Source organism: Chiloscyllium plagiosum, chromosome 27 (assembly GCF_004010195.1).
Source record: "Chiloscyllium plagiosum isolate BGI_BamShark_2017 chromosome 27, ASM401019v2, whole genome shotgun sequence".
Classification (NCBI taxonomy): domain Eukaryota; kingdom Metazoa; phylum Chordata; class Chondrichthyes; order Orectolobiformes; family Hemiscylliidae; genus Chiloscyllium; species Chiloscyllium plagiosum.
The window spans coordinates 9,784,563-9,803,743 of NC_057736.1; the positions used below are offsets into that span (position 1 = coordinate 9,784,563).

General features: G+C 41.3%; 1 protein-coding gene and 1 long non-coding RNA gene across 5 annotated transcripts in view; one reads left to right on the top strand and one right to left on the bottom strand.

Annotated features, from left to right (window-relative positions):
- Positions 1–7,435, bottom strand: part of selenon (selenoprotein N) — a 34,295-nt gene extending 26,860 nt beyond the window's left edge. Inside the window, exons 1-3 of one of the 4 annotated variants that reach the window (XM_043717368.1) lie at positions 7,213–7,435; positions 830–947; positions 37–167 (exon numbers count right to left, since the gene is read on the bottom strand). In XM_043717368.1, coding sequence (XP_043573303.1) covers positions 37–167; positions 830–947; positions 7,213–7,422 — 459 coding nt within the window. In that variant the 5' untranslated portion in view covers positions 7,423–7,435. The other 3 variants (XM_043717371.1, XM_043717369.1, XM_043717370.1) reach the window with 3 other exon arrangements.
- The window catches only part of LOC122563529, a 40,674-nt gene continuing 28,773 nt past the window's right edge, over positions 7,281–19,181 (top strand). The window contains exons 1-2 of the long non-coding RNA XR_006315626.1: positions 7,281–7,367; positions 13,111–13,177. This is a non-coding gene — a long non-coding RNA (uncharacterized LOC122563529). The remainder of the gene's footprint in view (positions 7,368–13,110; positions 13,178–19,181) is intronic.

A 19,181-nucleotide genomic window follows, 5' to 3' on the forward strand; every position in this document is an offset into this window, starting at 1 on the left:
AAGAGCAGTAGAAAACGGAAGATGGGATTCACTCACTCCAAGAAACCCATCCTTGCTCTTGGTCATGGTTTCCATTAGTAGAGGCTGGAATTTTGCTTCAATTGTCAGTGTCTCAGAATTCGGATCGGGCCCCTCACTGCTTTCAAAGTCTGGGGCTGTGGCAATACCTGCCCACACAAAAAGAAACACACTTGATATAATTCAAACAAACCCTAGATCAGCCACTACTTTCATTGGGATTCAAGGCAGATTTTCTTCTTTGCATTCGAGAATAATTAAATTAAAGAATTTTTAATAAGAAGTTTTTTTACCTTGTTCCAAAATACCACTTAATTAAACTACTGAAATATCCACATTGGACAACAGTCTCCACATAAGACTGTACAAAATAGGAAGAGGAGCAGACCATCAGCCCCTCAAACCATTCAACAGGATCTAGGTTAATCTGACATTCCTCACACTCACTTTTCCTGTGTAACGCTTGATTCCCCAACTGATCAAGAATCTACGGCTCCACCTATCTCAACCTTAAAAATACACAATGGCTCTGAAGCCACAGCTCTCTGTGACAAGGAACTCCAAAGTCTTACAAACCTCAGAGAAGAAATTCTTCCTATCTCAGTTTTAACTTGCCACCCCTTAATTGTGAGACTATGCCCTCTGATCATAGACCCTCACATGAGAACATTTACCCTGTCAAGGTCCTTAGAAATCCAATGTTTCAATGAGATCAAATCACATTTTTCTAAATTCCAATGAGAACAGTCCCAACCCCCGTTTAACCTTTGCTCATAAGACCCGGTTAACCTAAAATTCGGTCACAAAGTACCTGTTAGTTTTTCGGCTAGAGGCTTGAACTCTTCTGGACTGAGGTACAGGTCACTGTTGGTGTCAAATGACGAAAATAAGAAAAGTCCTTCACTGCCAAGAGATTTCAGAGCATCTTTCTAGAAGATAAGTATCATATTTTAAAAATGTAAATAATATTGAATTGTAACCACTCAACATATTTAACTAAATTTGAACATTTTGCAACAAAATTCCATACAAAACCAAGGTGCTCTTCCTTCCAAATCTTATACCAATTACATGGTGATTCTTTGAGATTATAACAATTGAGGAATTTTCAGCCATGCATGTGACCAGTCCCAGTTACACTTCCATAAACATACCGATCAACACAAACCAGTTGACAACAACCTTGAAAACTTTTCATACTCATAGGAACATAGAACTTAGGATCCACTTTCGATCTTACTTTTTCTGTTGTGTGGAGGTGAAAGGCAGTAACTTCCTAAACCGCAAGTTAATTTAGATTAGATTAGATTACTTACAGTGTGGAAACAGGCCCTTCGGCCCAACCAGTCCACACCGACCCTCCGAAGAGTAACCCACCCAGATCCTTTACCCTCTGACTAATGCACCTAACACTACGAGCAATTTCGCATGACCAATTCACCTGACGTGCACATTTTTGTAACTGTGGGTGGAAACCGGAGCACCCAGAGGAAACCCACACAGACACGGGGAGAATGTACAAACTCCACATAGACAATCGCCTGAGGCTGGAATCGAACCTGGGACCCTGATGCTGTGAGGCAGCAGTACTAACCACTGAGCCACCGTGCCGCCCGTAATGCTAGGAACAGCATAGTCACACCAATTGGCAAGCGCAGACTCTTGGGGCAGCTATATAGCCATGCAAATTAGAAAGAATGTTGCTTAGGAGCAGGATTTGGTCATCCAGTCCTTCAATGTGATAATGGCTGATTCGACTGTGGTTTCAAACTTCAATTTCCTGTCTAACTTCCAACTCCTTTCTTTATGAAAACTTGATCTGATTCAAAGCTGAGTTAAGTCAATGATCCAGCCTCAAATGATTTCTGGTGAAGAGAATTTGTCTCTCCAAAGGCCCTCCCAGAGAAAAAAAACTTCACCTCCACTTGAAAAGGAAATCCTTGTACTTAAACTCTTCTATGGGTTCTTATTTTCCACAGAAGAGGTATTATTCTCTTAGCCAAAGAGTGTGGTGCTGGAAAAGCACAGTCAGTTAGGCAGCATCCAAGGAGCAGGAGAATCAACATTTTGAGCATAAGTATAAACATTGATTCTCCTGCTCCTCGGATGCTGCCTGACCGGCTGTGTTTTTCAGCACCACACTCTTCAACTGATCGCGAGCATCAGCAGTGCTCACTTTCTCCCTGTATTATTATTCTTGCATCCACTTATGATCTAATAAGTTTCAAGAAGATCACCTCTCATTTTTCTAAAGTCAACTGCCATCTCTCCTCCCCAACTCGGGGCCAACAAATAAACTAAATAAAGAACATATTAGGCCAACAGAAAGGCAACGACCAGAGAGAACTCAAGAGCAGAGATGCAGTGCTGGACCTCTACAAAAAACTGGTTAGGTCACTGTTGGAGTTTTGTGTTCTACTCTGATCACCACAATACAGGAAAGATAGAACTACTCTAAATAGGATACAGAAGAGATTTACAAGGTGTTGCCATGACTTGAAAACTGCAGCTATGAGAAAAGATCGAATAGGCTGCTGTTGCTTTTCTTAGAGCAGAGGATACTGAGGAGTGTCAAAATAATGAGAGGCCTAGGTAGAACAGGTAGAAAAGACTAAGTGGAAGATGAGGTGTTCTGCCTCCGGGCGTCGGATGGCTAGGAATTGGCAGTGGATGAGGCCCTGGACTCGAATGTCTTAGTGGGAGGGGATGTTGAAGTGGTCAGCCACAGAGTGATGGGGTTGTTTGGTGCGTGTCCCAGAGATGCTCTCTGAAACGCTCCTGAAACATCCTATCACCCCAGTGTAAAGGAGACACATCGGAGTAACAAACACAGTAGATGAGGATTTTGAATGTACAGGAACCCATGGGCCAGGTACTGGTAATTGGGATTAGAGTGAACGGTGGCGACATTGGTAGGCTGAATAGCCTCTTTCAGAGCTGTACCATTCCTATGGCTCTGGCTGCTAAGTGAATGGGATTTGAAATGAGTCAAGACAGACACCAAAGCCTTCCTTGTCCTCCAGCTAGGCCACCCTAGGGACCTTTCTCAACTCACATGTTTGTCCCGAGGTAACAAAGTACAATGGTAGATTTTAGTGGCATGTGGATCATGTCAGAAGCAGCACCATGTCCTATCACAGAGGTGAAAATAGGCAGCGTTGATGCGGGATTGTGGGGCTGCCAGTTCAGCTCTGGATCGAACAGGAGATCAAACAGTTGAAGGGAACCTTGGAATGGCCAGAGGAGAGAGCTAGGGCTGAGGGAAAAGACCAAAACAATAGCTTTCAGATTTTTCTATAAACGCAATCCATATTTTGAGAACGTTCCAATGTGACAAAACATAAAAGGATAGATCAAGTGAATCCTTAGAAGAGTATAAAGGCAGTAGGAGTATACTTAAGAGGGAAATCAGGAGGGCAAAAAAGGGACATGAGATAGTTTTGGCAAATAGAGTTAAGAAGAATCCAAAGAGTTTTTACAAATACATTGAGGACAAAAGGGTAACTAGGTGAGAATAGGGCCCCTCAAAGATCAGCAAGGCGGCCTTTGTGTGGAGCAGCAGGAGATGGGGAAGATACTAAACAAGTATTTTGCATCAGTGTTTACTGTGGAAAAGGACATGGAAGATATGGAATGTAGAGAAATACATGGTGATATCTTGAAAAATGAGGAAGTGCTGGATGTCTTGAAACACATAAAAGTGGCTAAATTCCTAGGCCCTGATCAGGTGTACCCTATAACTCTGTGGCAAGCTAGGAAAGTGATAGCTGGGCCTCTTGCTGAGGTATTTCTATCATCTATAGTCATAGGGGAGGTACCGGAAGACTGGAGGTTGGCTAACGTGGTGCCACTATTTAAGAAAGCTGGTATGGACAAGCCAGGGAATTACTGACCGGTGAGCAAGTTGTTGGAGGGAATCATGAGGGACAGGATGCACATGTATTTGGAAAGACAAGGACTGATTAGGGATACTAGATCAGTGGTGCTGGAAGAGCACAGCAATTCAGGCAGCATCCGAGGACAGGCAAAATCGACGTTTCGGGCAAAAGCCCTTCATCAGGAATAAAAGGGATAGTCAACCTGGCTTTGCCCATGGGAAATCATGTAACAAAAAAGATTGATGAGGGCAGAGTGGTAGACATGATCTATATGGACTTCAGTAAGACATCCGAAAAGATTCCCCATGGGAGACTGGTTTGCAAGGTTGTTGGAGGGAATCCTGAAGGACAGGATGTACATGTATTTGGAAAGACAAGGACTGATTCGGGATAGTCAACATGGCTTTGTGCATGGGAAATCATGTCTCACAAACTTGATTGAGGTTTTTGAAGAAGTAACAAAGAAGATTGCTGAGGGCAGAGCAGTAGATGTGATCTATATGGACTTCAGTAAGGCGTTCGACAAGGTTCCCCATGGGAGACTGATTAGCAAGGTTAGGTCTCATGGAATACAGGGAGAACTAGCCATTTGGATACAGAACTGGCTCAAAGGTAGAAAACAGAGGGTGGTGCTGGAAGGTTGTTTTTCAGACTGGAGGCCTGTGACCAGTGGAATGCCACAAGGATCAGTGCTGGGCCCTCTACTTTTTGTCATTTACATAAATGATTTGGATGCGAGCATAAGAGGTACAGTTAATAAGTTTGCATATGACACCGAAATTGGAGGTGAAGTGGACAGCGAAGAGGGTGACCTCAGATTACAACAGGATCTGGACCAGATGGGTCAATGGGCTGAGAAGTGGCAGATGGAGTTTAATTCAGATAAAGGTGAGGTGCTGCATTTTGGAAAAGCAAATCTTAGTGGGAGTTATACACTTAATGGTAAGGTCCTAGGGAGTGTTGCTGAACAAAGAGACCTTGGAGTGCAGGTTCATAGCTCCTTAAAAGTGGAGTCGCAGGTAGATGGGATAGTGAAGAAGGCGTTTGGTATGCTTTCCTTTATTGGTCAGAGTATTGAGTGCAGGAGTTGGGAGGTCATGTTGCGGCTGTACAGGACATTGGTTAGGCCACTCAATGGAATATTGCGTGCAATTCTGGTCTCCTTCCTATTGGAAAGATGTTGTGAAACTCGAAAGGGTTCAGAAAAGATTTACAAAGATGTTGCCAGGGTTGAAGGCTCTGAGCTACAGGGAGAGGCTGAACAGGCTGGGGCTGTTTTCCCTGGAGCGTCGGAGGGGTGACCTTATAGAGGTTTACGAAATTATGAGGGACATGGATAAGATAAATAGACAAAGTCTTTTCTTTGGGGTTGGTGAGTCCAGAACTAGAGGGCATAGGTTTAGGGTGAGAGGGGAAAGATATAAAGAGACCTATGGGGCAACTGTTTCATGCAGAGGGTGGTAAGTGTATGAAATGAGCTGCCAGAGGATGTGGTGGAGGCTGGTACAATTGCAACATTTAAGAGGCATTTGGATGGGTCTATGAATAGGAAGGGTTTGGAGGGATATGGGCCGGGTGCTGGCAAGTGGGACTAGATTGGGTTGGGATATCTGGTCGGCATGGACGGGTTGGATTGAAGGGTCTGTTTCCATGCTGTACATCTCTATGACTCTATGACCCTATGTTAGATCGCATGGAATACAGGGAGAATTATCCATTTGGATATAGAACTGGCTCCAAGGTAGCAGACAGAGGGTGTTGGTGGAGGGGTTGTTTTTCATATTGGAGGCCTCTGACCAGTGAAGGCCATAAGGATCAGAGCTGGGTCCACTACTTGATCAGATGAGCCAATGGGCTGAGGAATGGCATATGGACTTTAATTTAGATAAATGTGAGGTGCTGCACTTTGGAAAAGCAAATCTTAGCAGGACCTATACACTTAATGATAAAGTCCTCAAGAGTGTTGCTGAACAAAGAGACCTTGGAAGGCAGGTTCATAGCTCCTTGAAAGTAGAGTCGCAGGTAGATAGGATAGTGAAGGCGGTGTTTAGCATGCTTTCCTTTATTGTTCAGAATACGGAGTACAGGAGTTGGGAGGTCATGTTGTGGCTGTACAGGACATTGGTTAGGCTACTTTTGGAATTTCACGTGCAATTCTGGTCACCTTCCGATCGAAAGGAAGTTGTGAAATCTGAAAGGGTTCAGAAAAGATTTACAAGGATGTTGCCAGGATTGGAGGTTTTGAGCCATAGGGAGAGGCTGAACAGGCTGAGGCTGTTTTCCCTGGAGCATCGGAGGTTGAGGGGTTTTATAAACCTTAGGTTTATAAACCTTTGGATATAGAACTGGCTCCAAGGTAGCAGACAGAGGGTGTTGGTGGAGGGGTTGTTTTTCATATTGGAGGCCTCTGACCAGTGAAGGCGTCGGAGGTTGAGGGGTTTTATAAACCTTAGGTTTATAAACCTTAGAGGTTTATAAAACCATGAGGGGCACGAACAGGATAAAGAGAGACAAAGTATTTTCCCTGGGATCAGGGATTCCAGAACTAGAGGGCATAGCTTTAGGGTGAGAGGGGAAAGATACAAAAAAATCTAAAGGACAACTTTTTCATACAGAGGGTGGTGCGTGTGTGGAATACGCTGCCAGAGGATGTGGTGGAGGCTGGTATAATTGAAACATTTAAGAGGCATTTGGATGGGTATATGAATAGGAATGGTTTGGAGGGATATGGGCCGCGAGTACTGGCAAGTGGGACTAGATTGGGTTGAGATATCTGGTCGGCATGGACGGGTTGGACTGAAGGGACTATTTCTGTGCTGTACATCTCTATGACTCTATTGCACATGATCCAATGTGGACAGAAATATTCTCAGAATCACAGAGTTATTACAGCGCGGTGCGGGTCCTTTCGGCCCATCATGTTTGTACTTCGCATTTTAACGATACCAAACTGCTGCCTTTCCCATAAACTCTGCGCATTGTTGCTGAGGCTTTCGTTTTGAGTTGGATGGAAGCTGCCGAATCTCCGATGAAATAGGCTTGTCGTGGTGGGTACGTGAACCTTGCACGAACATTAAAGCCGGTTGTACACGAGCTTCCCTCCCAGCTCCACAGTCATTTTCTTTCTCCCATCGAGCCTGTTTGCCCAAATGAGGGCGAACTGAACTCCCTGTTTTAAAAAAAAACTGTTTTCGCTCCATCAATAATAAACACTCCCCCTTTCCTTTCATTTTCCTTTTCGGGGTCGATCCCCCCCAGCCACGGTCTGACAATCGGTGCCGCCATGATGTGACCGTTATGACGGTTGGTCTCTTACTTGGCGTTGCGCGAGCTGGCAGTCCAGGTGATACCTCCACAGCGCGGAGCCGACGATCAGGCCCAAACCCAGGAGCAGCCCGACCCCCAGCAACACCGGCAAGCGGCTCTCTGTGCCCTCTCTGGCTTTCGCAGCCCTGCTCCTCCTTCGCTCGGGTGAGGCTTCCCCCGGCTCCCCGTCCCCTTTCCGATGCCTCACCTCAGGCGCCATCGGACAGTCTCCACCGTGGCGGCGGCTTACTCCGAACCGTAATGGCCGCCAGCCCAGAGAAAGCTATCTCCCTTTCTCCCTGGCTAAGGAAAACACTCCTCCTTTTTCCCAGCTGGGGGTCTCTTCTCCTCCACCGAATCAAATTCTTTACTCTTCGATCCACCCGGCAGGGACAAGTAGAAAACTCTGGAAGAATGTGAGCCAACGCTTTTCCGTTAACAAACCGCAGGCCCTGCTATTTCCCAGCCGCCTGAATGAATAGTCATTTTCCTCAGAAAAGTCGCCGCTTTTGATGCACCTCCGTCAAAAGCACAATTCCACTCCCTTTAGATTAGATTACATTACAGTATGGAAAAGTACTTTCTGATCTCCGCTAAAGACTACACCAGGTCTTACTGCATGTGAAAGCCAACAAGAAACCTTTATAATGATAATTATTCAATATAAGTGCAAATCACTGCAGACGCTGGGATCTGTATTGAAAACAACAAATGCTGGACATCACAGCGAGTCAGATAGTATTCATAGAGGGAGAGCAAGCTAAAGTTTCGGTCGAGATGACTCTTCATGATGAAGAGGGGGGATGAAATTAGCACTAGGTTAATGACGATCGTTTGAAGACAGGGTGCAGACACAACGGGTGAATGGTCTCCTGCACCACAACATTTTCTCAGATGAGTGGTTATAATTTAACTGAAACCACTGCAGAGGCTCAAAACGCTTTTCTCTGTTAAACAGAAAGCTGAAAGTTGGCCTCTTTAGGCCTGTCAGGATATTGGTTAAGCCTCTTATGGAATGTTGCGCGTAATCTGGGCTCCCTGCTATAGGAAAGATACTTTGAAACTTGAACTGGTTCAGAAAAGATTTATAAGGATGTTCAAGGGTTTGAGCCACAGGGAGAGGCTATTTTCCCTGGATTGTTGGAGATTGGGAGGTGACTTTATGGAGGTTTATAAAATCATGAGAATAGGGTGAACATCAAGGCCTTTTCCCTCGGATAGGGGAATCCAAAACTAGAAGGCATAGGTTCAAGGTGAGAGGGGAAAAGTTTAAAAGGATTCAAGGGGCAATGTTTTCATGCAAAGGGTGATGTATGGAATGAGCTGCCAGAGGAAGTGGTGGAGGCTGGTAAAATTACAACATTTAAGAGACATCTGGATCGGTACATGAAAAGGAAGGGTGTTAAAGGGATATGGGTCAAATGCTAGCAAATGGCACTCAATTAATTAAGGATATAGATCGTTCTTTTATAACACATTTCGTCAATACAAATTTGCTATAACACGATTGATGAATCAGGGGTACTGATTCTAAAACGTGAACTTTTAAAATGTGTGTTGGCTGTAATGCGATTACAGCGTCAATACTTTAAAAGCTGTTTCTAAAGTGGGATTTTTCTGTTACATGGGGTTGCTCAAGAATGCAACTATCATGTTATAGAAGAATTGACTATATCTAGTCTGCAAGGCAAGTTGGATGGAAGGGTCAGTTATACTTGCTGTACATCTCTATGACTATAAAGTTGTTAAGGAGTTTGTTAGGTAGCTGCAGGAGCGGAAAGATTTCCACTTGTGCGGAAAGCTCAAAACTGCAAGACATTAACATAACTAATAAATCAAGAATTCAGGATAAACGTCTTTATCCAGAATGCTTTAGAAGCGAAACTTCGTAATACCTTGAACAAATAATATGCTTTAAGTCCACAAAGGAGAAAGGAATATAAGGACATGCCAATATATTATGAATTCGAATGGAGGAACATAAATGCTGGCAAAACTGAATTGAGCAGAAAGTGGCCTTTACCTCGGCTGTGAATTCAATATATTTTCCCAGTGTACTGCTGACTCATAGTGTAAGGGATCACATTTTGGGACTATGGACAAGAAATTAGAAAAATCAGCAGTTTTAAAAAGGAGAGAAATAAAAGGTTTTTTTGAAGATTTACATTGAGACAAATTGAGACTCCATAATCACAATCATGCGTTCTTGAAAGACTGTACTAGTTACCACCTATTTTGATTGACAAATCTTTACCAGGACAGACTTGAACACATGATTAAAGAAGGGGTGGATGGTATCAGCTGATTGTTAACATATAAGAGAATTTACAGTGGAAAAGAACATTCAGTAAGTGGGAAGGACACAAAATGGGTTTCAAGTATATGTAAATTACAATATTTACAGAATAACAACAAAGGAAATGCTGAATGAAGAAAAAGGCCAAAGTAGCGTGTTCCAACATCCTGACAGAATCACGGTGTAATAATATTAAAATTATTAGTGAATCGTAGTCATTAGTTCACCTAAAACAACTCCAGACATGAAGTGAGAAAAACACCAGCAGTTCAGAGCCTTTAGAACCACAGATAAGAAGTCACTTGTGTCTGCTAAGTCTATCATATATGTCATAAGGACAAGTTAGAGTCAGAGTCAGATGTATAGCATGGAGACAGACCCTTCGGTCCTACCCGTCCATGATGACCAGATATCCCAACCCAATCTAGTCCCACCTGCCAGCACTTGCCCCATATCCCTCCAAACCCTTCCTATTCATATACCCATCCAAATGCCTTTTCAATGTTGCAATTGTACAAGCCTCCACCACTTCCTCTGGCAGCTCATTCCATACACTCACCGCCCTCTGTATGAAAAAGTTGCCCCGTAGGTCACTTTTATATCTTTCCCCTCTCACCCTAAACCTATGCCCTCTAGTTCTGGATTCCCCGACCCCAGGGAAAAGACTTTGTCTCTATTTATCTTATCCATGCCTCTCATGGTTTTATAAACCTCTAAGGTCACCCCTCAACCTCCGACGCTCCAGGCAAAACAGCCCCAAGCCTGTTCAGCCTCTCCCTATAGCTCAAATCCTCCAACCCTGGCAACATCCTTGTAAATCTTTTCTGAACCCTTTCAAGTTTCACAGCATCTTTCCAATAGGATGAAGACCAGAGTTACACGCAATATTCCAACAGTGGCCTAACCAATGTCCTGTACAGCCACAACATAACCTCCCAACGTCTGTACTCAATATTCTGACCAATAAACGAAAGCATACCAAACGCCTTCTTCACTATCCTATCTACCTGCGACTCCACTTTCAAGGAGCTATGAACCTGCACTCCAAGGTCTTCCTGATATAATTTGCACAACAAGGAAAACTTCAGTTAGGAAAGTAAGCTTTTTGCTTGCAGAAAGGCATTTAAAGCACATTGTAGTACAGGGACAGCAGATGTTCCTAACTGTTGTAACTGTACAGGCAAAGTACTAGAAAATAGAGCTCCATTTTGCTGTGGATCTGAATCAGGTAGGTCAGATCAAGTAAAGAGTGCAAATTTGGTAACAATTGCCAATGGCTTTGTAGTCACCACTATCAAAACTAGTTTTCAGTTCCACAGTCATCTATTGAGTTCAAAATCTGCCAACTGTCAAGACGGGATTTGGGCCTGTCCCCAGACAATTAGCCTAGAACTCAATGGTTAGTCCATTCACATTACCACTGTCTCCTTTATTGTTACTTCGCCTTCTCATCCTTGTAGCACATATGTCACCTTGAATCTGCAATTTCTGCACTGCTCAGCAAATGGAATCATGAGAGCAGTATGTTGAAACAAAGATTTACATACTTTTAACTTCAGTGAATGTGGCACCATATGAAGTTGATGGAACAGGGAAAGCCCTGCCCCACTCTGCTCAAATCCCCACAGCTGAGTTTACTCAATAAATTACAGTATACTGTATATTACAAAGAAAACTCTGTAGGTATTGATCAGAGAGTGTTCCTCACCATCTCTTGCATGTTATGTTCAACAATCTGGATTCAATGCAGCGCTTAAAAATCACAACCATTTAGCATGATTAACAGATTATGAATATTCCGTATGTGGCACTCCACAGATATCTTTAAAAAGAGACAAGGTTTCAAAGCCTTTCCCCAAATTAAGAAATTGCATTGTTACCCTCCTGCATACTTGTGCTGACATTCACATTTGGACAGCTTTTCTTGAAAGCTTGTGTTGTCAATTCACTTAGGGAGGAACAGGGACACATTACCAACCAATGTAGCTTGAGAGGCTTGGATTGTACCCAGATGATCCCATGTTCAAATTATCTAGTGTGAAAACTATTTTGATCTAGTGTAAAAACTATTTTAGCTTTCAGAGTTTTGATAAAATCTTCAACATTTTATAGCAGAAAATAGGACAGAGCTTCCCATATTTATTGTTTTTATTTACATCTTCCACCTTAACTGATCTTTTTTGTTAATTTTTTAAATGTTTAACCTTACTTTTTTGATGAATGCTGGTGTATTTAAGTTAATGGTTTGAAAAGTTCACGTTGATTTTCTGCCAGATTTCCTTAAGGCTCCAAGGCTAATTTTAACTCTTACAAGACAATCAGTAATTTTTAAAATGCCTTGCTCACAGTTTAAAATAAAGATCCTGGTGAATTCAGTTTTAACGTCTGAACTGATGGAACAATCAAATTCATCCTATTTCCTACAAGAATGTACACATGCAGAGATAGAACCTGCAACAAATCAGCACTTTAATCACAAGTCAGATAACACAGGGGAATGATATTGAGTTCGACAAAGTAGAGCATAAGCATATACAGATTCGGATAGACATTTTCTAAGCAAAATCTGTGTTCCCTCTAAACTTATGCACTTCCTCATATCTCTACCTGATCAGTGGTGGCTGAGTTTGAATCAGGCTTAGTGTACTAGTGGGTGAATCAGAGATGATCAGGCCATTGAATGAGAAAGAAGATGGTAGCGTTGTCTGTTATTGCAGAAAGTGATCAGTTGACAATTCTGTGCCATGAGCATTACTTCCCACTTGTCAACCCAATCCAGGCTGTCATCCAGGGCTTGCTGCACATAGTTGAGAAGAGTTGGTCCCAGGGCACAATGCTAAGAAACTGTTACGGTGATGGCCTGGAGCTGAAATAATTGTCCTAAACAATGACCCGTGTGCCTTTGCACAAGGTATGAGGCCAACAACTGAAATGTTTTCTAGAAAAAAGGTCATTGACCTGAGCCATAATTTTAAATGATGAACAGATTAGGTTCAATGAGCTGAATATCCCACTTTTGTTCTTCATTGTTTCACTCTTGATCAGAATGGATCAGTAACTAGCCTAGGAACTGCTTGCTGTCCTGAAAACAATTCTGAGATAAAGTTGATGGATAGATCATGCTCGAGGGCAAAATGGCCTAATTCAGATCCCATCTTTCCAGAAGACATTTATAGTATACTCACTCATATTCACCATGGATCAGAATATGGTACAGTGACTGCTTTCCCGGCTCAATATAACTGGAGAATCCTATGTCTGAGGAGATCCTTTCCTTCTCATTCACAACGTTTATCTTGCAATCCACAATACAATCTATTACTGATTATTCTTTGCAGGAAATCACTGAGTTTGTAGAGAAGGAAAACTGGGTGGACTGTTCCAAACTTCTCCTCAACCTGGTGATGGACAAAGGCTCTCATGCCCAAAGGGTGATGTGGGAATCCTTTGTATAAACGTGACATATGTTACCAAAGTTGGATTAAATACTGAAAGAAATACAAATACGTGGTACAGAAAAGTCTCACAATTTTTAATTTCAGAGTGAAGCATTTCATATTTTGCTGTAATATTACACAGATCTGAATTAATAAAATTAAATATTCTGAACAGGTTCTGATCCAATTCATTATATGGATATCGTCTAAGGTTTATCCAAAAATGCCCAGTCACCTGAAAGGTAATTAACAATATGAGAATCTTAAACCATTTTATTTCAATTCTGTGAAATATAACGTTTGATTTTAGCCATTTATGTGGACGTTTATTATCTGATAATCTAAAATTCTGAAGCTGGAAAACACGATTCTAATTTATTGATTATCCTTCAAACTTCAACTATTTTACGTAGATTCAACTGAGGATTCATACAGTTTCTCCTGTAGACTGTAAATGTGTGGGAGTTGAATTATTTCATCCAATGAACTTGCTGATCACGGTTTTATTTTTGTGAATTGCAGACGGGATTCCAATATCATGTGAAACCCTGTCCACATCTGGCAGAATCCTGATACACTTGTGAAACACTATGCACCTGTCATTGAATATAACAACACTCTGAGTCAGATACATTTCAATATGCCATTTTGATAGAGAAAACTTACTGATAAAATGAATTGAAGCACTTGTTTTAATTCACTTACGAGATATGGGCTTTTCTAGCCGGGCCAGCATTTGTTGCCCATCTCTATTTGCCTAGATAGTAGTTAAGAAGCAACCACATTGCTGTGTATCTGCAGTCACAGGCTAGATTAATTTAGGATATCTGGTTGGGATGGACGAGTTGGACTGACAGGTCTGTTTCCATGCTGTATATATCTCTATGATTCTAAGTGAAACTAGCATACATGTTAAATAGTGTTATCAGGTACCATCTTGGTATATCCAGGGCAGTTCTGTCCAGACAGTCTTTCAATTGGCATCATTGGGTTCAGAAGAGCTCAGCGTGGATACAAACCTCAGATAGGTCAGGCTGTAGTTTTAATACAGTCTGTGAAAGGAGTGAATCAGACAGAGAAAAGCAAGGGACATCATGAACTAGTTGCATCAACCTTTCTCATTCCCATTTCTTTGTAAAGTTACTCTACAATTTTCAATCAAAAGAGCAGGAAAAAACATTCAAAGGTACTGAAAGATATCATTTTAAAGCCCAAAGATAGAAACAAAGATCCCAAGTCCATCCATGCAACCAGTGAACCACAGCTGATCATCACTGTAGGTAACATCAAGGCATCATTGAAGAATTAAGGATCAGAAGGCCAACCCACCCAGTTGTGTGATTTTGGGCTGATGATGTAGAAGTATGTTCCTCTATTTCCCACCACACATACTCATAATGTGTTATTTTCTTTGTGTGTCTGTCTGTGAATGGTTAACAAGGGGTAAAGTTTCAGATACATAAATTAGAATTGTATTCCTTTACTGTTCTTGCTAAAGTTTACTATTATGATTTTTTAAATCCTGTTGGAGGTTTGCTTTTCACCTGGGAAGCAGATAGTCTGAGGCAAACTGGGATTTTTGTATAATCTCATTAAATCTTTACATTTTTCATGACTTCAGGAATAGTGAGGCCTGATTTCCAGCACACTACAACAGTGAGTCATGACAATAGCCTACCCACATTTTAAATCACTAAATACACACCCCAATTATGCTAATGTCTTATTCTTACCATAATTCTTTTTGTTATAAATTCTTATATTTACATTGGTAATCAAGGTACTTCCTTAGAATTATGTTAGGTATGCACTTTGGCAGTGTGCACTTTGCCACTGGGATGGCACAGTGGCTCAGTGGCTAACACTGCTGCCTCATGGCTCCAGGGACCCAGGTTCGATTCCAGCCTTGGGTGAGTGTCTATGTGGAGTTTGCACATTCTCCCCGTGTCTGTGTAGGTTTGGCTGGGTGCTCTGGTCTCTCCCCATAAACCAAAGATGTGCAGGTTAGGTGGATTAGCCATGCTAAAGTGTGCAGGTTAGGTGGGTTAGCCACAGGAATTACAGGCAAAAGTGAGGACTGCAGATGCTGGAAACAAGAGTCTAGATTAGAGTGGTGCTGGAAAAACACAGCAGGTCAGGCAGCATCCGAGGAGCAGGAAAATTGACGTTTCGGGGTAAAGCCCTTCAAGAAATTACAAGGGTGGGGGGGGGGGTCTGGGTGAGATGCTCTTCGGAGGGTCAGTGAAGACTCAGTGGGCCAAATGAACTGTTTCCACACTGTAGGGATTCTATGAAGAACAGATTAGCTGAATATTATTTAAAGGGAATGACTGCAGAAAGCTGCAGTGCAGTGGGATTTGGGGGTCCTTGTGCATGAATCATAAAAAAATTTGAAGTTTAGCAAGTAACAGGGAAGGAAAATGGACTGTTATGAGATGATATTTCACATTTCAGTTACATTTTTAAAAAAATTGAGAATAAAAATAGGGATATGTTGCTAAAACTATACAAGGCATTAATCAAGCCACACCTGGAATCGTGAGAAAGAAGTGAGGAGAAAGAAAAATCCACTAGAGAAGAAACCAAGCATGCAATTATTATGTTATTTTAATTGATTTATTTTTGCAAAATAATATTGATACTTCAGACAGTAAACAATGTTTCCCTTAGAGATACAGATAAAGCTAAAAGAAAATTCTACATTTATATACTATACATGACCTCAGTCCCAACTTATCTGGATGAGTGCAGTGTCAAGATTAAAGTGTGCTGGAAAAGCAAAGCAGGTCAGGCAGCATCCGAGGAGCAGGGAAATCGTTTCAAGCAAAAGCCCTGCATCAGGAATCGGATGCTGTGCTTTTCCAGTACTACTCTACTCTTGATTCTAATCTCCAGCATGCAGTACCCACTTTCGCCTGGATGAGTGCAACTCCAACAACACTAAAGGGAGCTTGACACCATTCAGTACAAAGCATCCCCCAATTGGCACCACATCTGCAAACATTCACTATCTCAACCACCAACGTTCAGTAGCCATAGTGTGTACCATCTACAAGATGCACTGGAGAAATTCATCGTAGATCCTTAGACAGTACCTTCCAAACTCATGACCTCTTCTTTCTAGAAGAATAAGGGCAGCAGATGCATGGGAATACCACCACCTCCAAATTCACTGAGCCACTCATTATCTTGACTTGGAAATATATCACCATTCCTTCATTGTCACTGGGTCAAAATCCTGGAATTCCCTCACAAATAGCATTGTGGGTCTTCCAACAGCACATTGATTGCAGTAATTCAACAAGGCAACTCACTATCATCTTCTTAAGGGCAACTAGGGACAGGCAATAAATGCTGGCTTGCCGGCAATGCCCAAGCCCTACAAGAGAATTTTATAAAGGATGCCTAAAGTGCTTTTCAGCCAAGAAAGAACATTGAAAAATGTAGTAATTGTAATACTGAGAAACATGACAGTGATTTTGCTTACAAACTAAGTTGTTTTAATTGCATAAGCTGAGGGATAAATATTGCAAACAATAATCAGCACTTAAAAGACACTTAGGAAGATGTCCGAAGATTTAAAGAGTAAAATGTCATTTTTTCTGTAATTTAATCACAAATGAATGTAAATTAAAAAGTTGTACCCCTGAACCTTATTAAACTTGACTACCAGCTGGCATTTCCTTTAATTTACCAGTAATTTTCTGACATAAATGTAATGATAATCACAGCACTACTGAACCAAGGTTTTGATGGGTTACAAACAAATCCTGAAACTAAACATAGATAATTATTTTGAATTTATAATATCATGCCTGGCATGTACAATATTGAAATTTTGTGGTGCTATGGGTAGTGTCTCTATCTCTGAGCCAAGAGATCACGTTCAAGTCTAATCGCATGACCTGATGACCATAGAACAAGGGTTCATATGCAGCCAAACGACTGATTGTCAATCTGCAAAGTCATCCATCATGTCAATGGTGGACATAACAGGCAGATCAGATTCCTAGTCAGCCATATTGAATGTGGAGTGGCACCCCCTCAAGATATAGCTTCTGGCTTCAACGTAGCAACTTGTTCCAGGAAAATCTAGCTATAGAAAACAGATGTTAACATGTTTTGTCTGCCTAATGTGTCCCTAAATATAAGAAATCGTTTAAGTCCATGTGCAATAATATAGATTTATGAGTTAATCTCTACAAGGCAATTGAAGATGCAACAATGCTTGCAAGTCATTGTGTTTCACTCTTCTGATTTCATTTATCAAGAAGCATGCAATAATCTCTTCCTCTCTCCAAGTTATTTGATATTCTGAGCAGTAAGGATGTTCCTATTGAGCTCAGTGGAAGAGAATTAATCTGTTTTCTTATTTTGCTAAAGGTAGCAGAAATGAAGCCGATTATATCCAAGATAATTTCAGGAAAGAATTGAGTTTCGGGGAAAAAAATCATTTCCTATAAACTGCTTGTGATATTTGTAACCAGCCAACATTCATTGCATAGTTTGCATCCAAAGAATGTCCAGTTGGGTGAGCTATTGATAAAATCAAACCCCCACAGGAATTCATGAGGAGAGGAGTAGTGAACATTGGTGACAAAGAGTCTGCTGATTAATGATTTATAATGAATTATTGCAAACTTTTCTATTTGTCAATTAGTGAGATTACCTTCAGTAGTAATTATGACAAAGTACTATTTTTGTATTTCTACTCTATTATTCAGATAATAGAGAACCAGAGGATGCAATGCCCTTGAGTGTTCAAAAGGTGTGACACAAGAAGTTATAAATAATTTAAAAATTCCTGCATTTATGGGAGTTACTGGCTTTCCCTTGGAAAGGTGGTGGTGAGCTGTTTCCTTGAACTGCTACCTGTGGTGTAGGTACATTCACATTACTCTTAGGGAGCAAGTTTCCAGATATGTGACATAGCAGTGATATAGTTCCAAGTCAGGATGGTGTGTGACTTGGAGGGGAACTTACAGGCGGCAGTTTCTTCACATATTGGCTGCCTTTGTCCTTCATTGTGATAGATGTCGCAGGTTTGAAAGGTGCTGACGCAGGAGGCTTGGTGAATTACTGCAGCACATCTTGAATATAATACCCACTCCTGCCACTGTGGTCGTAAAGGATATGAATGTTTGGGTTGGTGGATAGGATGCAAGCCAAGTGAATGTCTTTGTCCTGGATGGTATTGAGCTTCTTGAGTGTTACTGGAGCTGCATTCATTCAGACAAGTGGGGAGTATTCAACCACACCTGACCTGTGCCTTATAAATAGTGTACCAGCTTTGGGGAGTCAGAAACTGAGTTGTAGAATGTTTAGCCTTTGGCTTGCATTTATAGCCACAGTACTCATGTCTAGTCCAGTTCAGTTTCTGGTCAATGATAATTCTCAGGAGGTTGATAATGGGGGATTCAGCAATAGTATTACAATTAAATGACAAGATGAGATACATTATCTCTTGTTACAGAGTTATTGGGACTCTGGGTGATATATTACAATTGAATTAAGAATTGATTAACAGTCAGAAAACAGATTTTGAAAAAATTGATAATTTTCAGATGAATAGATAGTAAATTATGAGGTATTGCAAAGATTAGTTCTTGTACTTCAACTGTTTAGAAGCAGTATGAATGACTTAAATGATGGGATCCTGTGATGTTTCCAACTTTGTTGGTAATACTGAGTAAGATGAGAAAAAAGATTGTGTGGAGGACATGAGAGGCTGCAGAGATAAAGGCTATAGGTTATAGGCACAAATATGATACATAGCATTGAAGGAATATGAGGTTTTTCACTTAGGTCAAAAATAGCAGAATTCTTTGAAAGGTGACAGACTGAGAAATATTGATAATTGTAAGGATTTGGGTACTGTTCTAAGTGAATCATAAACTTAACATACAGGTATGTCTAGCACTTTGAAAGGTACTTTTGTATCAGCTTTCATTACAAAGGGGTTGAAGAATAACAGTAAAGCAAGGGTTGCTTCATTTCTTTACTTGAAAGTGACCCCTGTTGGAAAATCTGTTTTGTATTAACATTGGTGACAATTGGATGAGTTCTGAGGCCAGGTACACCCAATCAGTTTTAAAGTGAGGTTACTGAAGCAAGATGTCAGACAATTCATGATTGATTATGGCACTGCCTCCCAGCAAAATATGTTAACAATATCTTTGTAACAATACTCTTTCTAGCTCAGTTTGACACTTCAATAACGACTCCAGGTTCTAATGTTATGTTGCA